This window comes from Macadamia integrifolia, chromosome 10 (assembly GCF_013358625.1).
Source record: "Macadamia integrifolia cultivar HAES 741 chromosome 10, SCU_Mint_v3, whole genome shotgun sequence".
NCBI lineage: Eukaryota > Viridiplantae > Streptophyta > Magnoliopsida > Proteales > Proteaceae > Macadamia > Macadamia integrifolia.
In genome coordinates, this window is record NC_056566.1 from 25,443,027 (window position 1) to 25,447,535 (window position 4,509).

The 4,509-nt window shown below is 39.4% G+C and overlaps 1 protein-coding gene across 1 annotated transcript; it reads left to right on the forward strand.

Moving 5' to 3' along the window:
- The first annotated feature begins 3,228 nt into the window (after positions 1-3,228).
- Positions 3,229-3,759, forward strand: LOC122092327. Its single transcript, XM_042662645.1, has one exon. It carries the CDS (start codon positions 3,229-3,231, stop codon positions 3,757-3,759), a length of 531 nt encoding a protein of 176 aa, XP_042518579.1.
- The last annotated feature ends 750 nt before the right edge of the window (positions 3,760-4,509 follow it).

Sequence of the window (4,509 nt, forward strand, 5' to 3'; positions counted from 1 at the left end):
TCATATCTCTCTTGCAATAACTACTTAGTGTAGTTGGTGAGCTATGGTGTGCAAAATTCTTTTGCTCACCAAGAGGTCTCAAGTTCGAATCTCATGGTTGTTTTTTTTTTTTTTTTTTGGAGAATTTTGTTAAAGATTTCCTACTTTTCACTCACTTAAAGCACTAAAGGCATGGAGGGGATTTCCACATCAAATTAGAAGCAAGGAAAATCGTGGAAGAGGTTCCTGCGCAAGAAGAGAAGAAAAAGAAAAAGAAAAGAAAAAAAAAGGGTGAAATAAATCTTGTCCAAATCTTCTCTCTCCTCCACCTTAGCACTTTTGGTCTCAAAAGATCTCACTACCAATTGTGGGTTTTTCCCTTTTAAGAAAGAGAAATTTGTTACCCTACCTCCCCATTCCCTATAAATACAACTCATGTAAGAGGAGGGGAATCACTTCATTCTTCTTCTAGGTTTTTTTTTTTAGTTGCTCTATCTCTTTCTCTAGCTCTAGTTCTAGGTTTATGCTTTAAACACTTTTGTAAGTTCTTTTTATTCAATCAATGCAAGCACTTTTGTTTTTGATTCAGTTTTTTATTTTTATTGTTTAAGCAATTGAAGTTGTAATTTTCAAATTCTAGTTCTAGGCTTAGTTCTAGGTGACAAGAACAAGCTATGAAGCATGTCTTTCAAGTTTCATTTTTTTTTCTTTAGATTTGTTTTCTCTAGTACTAGAAATTTCAGATTTGGTTTATTCCAGATCTGGTTTTTAGTATTGGTAGTATCTCAAATCGATCAAGTTTTCAGTTCAAGGATTGAAGTTCAAGTAAGTAGGCTCCCTCAATAGTCTTCTCTCCCCCCTCTCATTCCCTCTTCTGACTACCTTTTCTTTCTTAATTTAGGATTTTAATTTCAGTTGTTATATTACTGCTATCCCTTTCCCCCAAGGTTCATAGCTAGTGTATGTGTTGGCTTTGCTCCTCCTAGCCATAGAACCATCAATTTATTACTTTTATTTTAATTGTTTCCCTTTCCTTAAAGCCAAGTAGAGTAACCCTTGTACGAGTGACTCTCTGGTCAAGTAGGGAAGCTTATATTATGATACATCCCTCGGGCTAAGTAGAGAAACCTACTTGTGAGTCTCTCTCTAGCTTTATCCCATTTATTTTACTTTAATTTTTATTTCAACATTTTTTTCCCTTTATTGTTTTTTTTAATTACGTGGGTTGTTTATTTTCTGTTATTTATTTATTTAATTTTAATTGCGTGACTTGCGTCTTTAAATTCTTAGATGACGAATGGTTAGGACGTTATTTTAGATACATATGTTTAGGACGGTTGTTAAAATTAGATTACAACCATTAATAGATTCACTTTTACATTATTAAAAGAAAAAAAATATAAAGTGGCTGCTTTCCCTGAGTTCGACCCATACCAACACTGATTTGTACGCTTGCGGTTACATTTAAAATCTCAAACATATACATAGACGACATGGTAGTCAAGTCCCACGACAAGGAGGAACATCTCAGCCACCTAGGCAAAGCGTTTGATCGGATAAAAGTCCATAATCTGAATATGAATCCGTCAAATGCACCTTTGGTGTATCCGTGCGTAACTTTGTACAGCAGAAAGGGATAGAAGTAGATAGGAATAAGACCCGGGCTATAAGGGAGACCTAACCTTCTTGCAATGAAAAAGAATTGTAGAAATTCCTTGGTCAAGTCATTTTCCTTAGATGGTTTATTTTCAATTCTGCGGGAAGGGGAAGGGCTTTCTCCCCTTTACTAAAACTCAGGAATAAGGAAGAATTTAGCTGGGAAAAAGATCACCAGGCTGCATTTGAAGAAGTAAAGAGATACTTGACCAACCCTCCTGTGTTGATACCCCCGCAAAAGGGGATCCCATTAAAGTTGTATGTGTCAGCCGCATCAAAATTCATAGCTGGCTTATTGGCACAAGATAAAAAAAAGGGTCATGAACAGGTTATGTATTATCTAACTCAGTCTCTGAATGACACATAGATAAAGCATACGACCATCAAAAATTTATGCTTGTCATTGTATTTATCCTGCACTATGTTGTGATACAACTTGATCCCGATGACTGTAAACGTCCTGTGCCAAATGGACTTGATCAAGCATATGCTTAATAAGCCTATTGTACAAGGAAGGATTGGAAAGTGGGCTATGGCCTTGACTGAATTTTCCTTACAATATATGCCTCAGAAGGCCGTAAAGGGGCAAACATTAGCTGATTTTCTAGCTAATCATCCACTATTGGAAATATTCCCAAGAAAATGTAATCAGCCTTTGCCCTTGGAAGATGTTCTTCGACGGATCAAGAACGGAATGATCAGCTGGAACAAGAGTGGTGATCATCTCACCACATGGCATTGAGACACACATGGCCTTTTAGATATGTTTCAGTTGTTCTAACAATCAAGCAAAGTATAAGGCCCTTCTGATCGACATAGAGACTCTCCTAGCGATGGATATATCAGTGGTCGAAGTAATTGGGGACTCCCAATTAGTAGTTAAGCAGATAGCTGAGGAATACCGATGCGAGAGTGAATCATTAATTGACTACCTTGCCAAAGTTAAAGATCTAATCAAAAGGTTCCAAGATGTATCCCTCAAGTACATCCCAAGGAGAGAGAGCACAATGGCCAACAGCTTGGCCTAGGCCACTTTAGGCGCAAAGCTAAGCGAAGGCCAATGCGAGCAAGTTATAACTCTTAGAAAGAAGATGTCCTCTTCAATCGCAGAATGCGCTTTGGATGAAGAAAACAACTTGGAGGAGTTGAAGCCTGACTGGAGAACACCCTTATTTTAATTTTTACAAAACCCTAATAGCAAGACTGATAAAAAAATGAGATACCAAGCTTTGGGATACGTGGCTTGGGGAGATCAGCTCTAAAGAAAAGGAGAGGATGGTATGTTGTTGCAGTGTGTGGAAGTAAACGAATCTATACAGATCAAGGTTGAAGCTCATAAAGAAATCAGCTGATTAGGTGGCATGGGTATCATTGGCCAATGATTGTAGATGATTAAATACAGTATGCCAAAGGCATGGACTAATCCAATGGACCCCAGCGATTGATTTACACCTTATCATTAAACCATAGACGTTCAGAGGATGGGCCATGGACATCATTGGAAAAATATACCCTCCTTCTAGTTAAGGCCACAATTTTATGTTGGTTGCAACAGATTATTTCACAAAGTGGGTAGAAGCCGTTCCCTTAAAGATGGTAAATCAAATAGACACGATCAAGTTCCTAAAGCAAGGGATCATTTACAGGTTCGGTTTCCTTGAAACCATAACTTGCGACAATGGGACTGTCTATTCTAAGGAACATAGAATTACTATCATTCACTCTACTCCTTATTACGCCCAAGGGAACGGTCAAGCTGAGGCGAGTAACAAGGTTCTGAAGGCAAATTTGGCTAAGGTTATCAATGATAATCCTGCTACTTGGGCCAAGTTGCTCTCTAAAGTCCTCTGGGCTTTTCGGACTACCAAACGGACAGGTACTACCCCTTTCTCTCTAGCGTTTGGTTATGACCAAGTGTTTCCCATGGAGGTGACCGTGAGGTCTTTGCAGGTGACACACCAACATAACTTGACAGCACAAGAATACAGTGAAGCCATGATGACCGAATTAGAAGACCTATGTGAAGAATGTGTTAAAGCACTGGACTTCATGCAAGCTCAAAAAATGTTGGTGGCTAAGGCATATGACAATCGTGTTAGGCCTAAAGAGTTCCAAAAGGGTTAGTTGGTATGAAAATCCATCTTACCAATTGGGACTAAGACTAACCGATTTGGTAAGTGGTCCCTTATTTGGTAAGGGCCGTTTGAAGCCTACCAAACTAAAGGGAGGCGCATACATGCTACAGAATCTAGACGGATAGATTCAGCTGAAGCCAATCAATATGAAATACCTGAAGAGGTACTTCCCAGCCCTGTGGGAACCAATGTAACGGGCCAGGAGGTGATCTATTCAAGCCTACAGACTGTCACTATTCCATCATACATAAACTTGACCGACAAAGAAGGATATTTGAGAGCAAAAGAGTAATGGCTTCATTACCGAACACACCCAAAATGGCCAAAAGAAAACATTCAAGAAAAGAGGAAACAAGGCATAATAAAAGAAAGAAAGGGAGATGATCATCCGAGCGCACTAAAAGGCATTCCCCTTAGACTCTTATGGCTCGTAAGCCTAAATTTAAATTGGTCAACCAACTGGGACCAAACAACTTTGAGCTTGTAGCCTATCTGAGACATAAGGTGGTTAGCCTCAAACAGGTCCCTTTCCCATACCTTAACTCGTGGACCAGAGACCTGTAAGTCTTTAGCCAGCGGGGCTATCTCCTCACAGAGTTCCTTGAACTCCTGAGCATTGAACTCCATCAACTGCTTCTCTTTCTTCTTCTCCTTTTGGAGGCGACTGATCTCTTTATCTAAGGCCTTGAATTTGGTCTTAAAAGCTGTGGCAGCCGCCATAAGGCCCTCCAGTTTGGCC

Coding starts and splice junctions, on each gene's coding strand:
- LOC122092327 (XM_042662645.1), top strand. CDS start 3,229: ATGGTAAATCAAATAGACACGATCAAGTTCCTAAAGCAAGGGATCATT.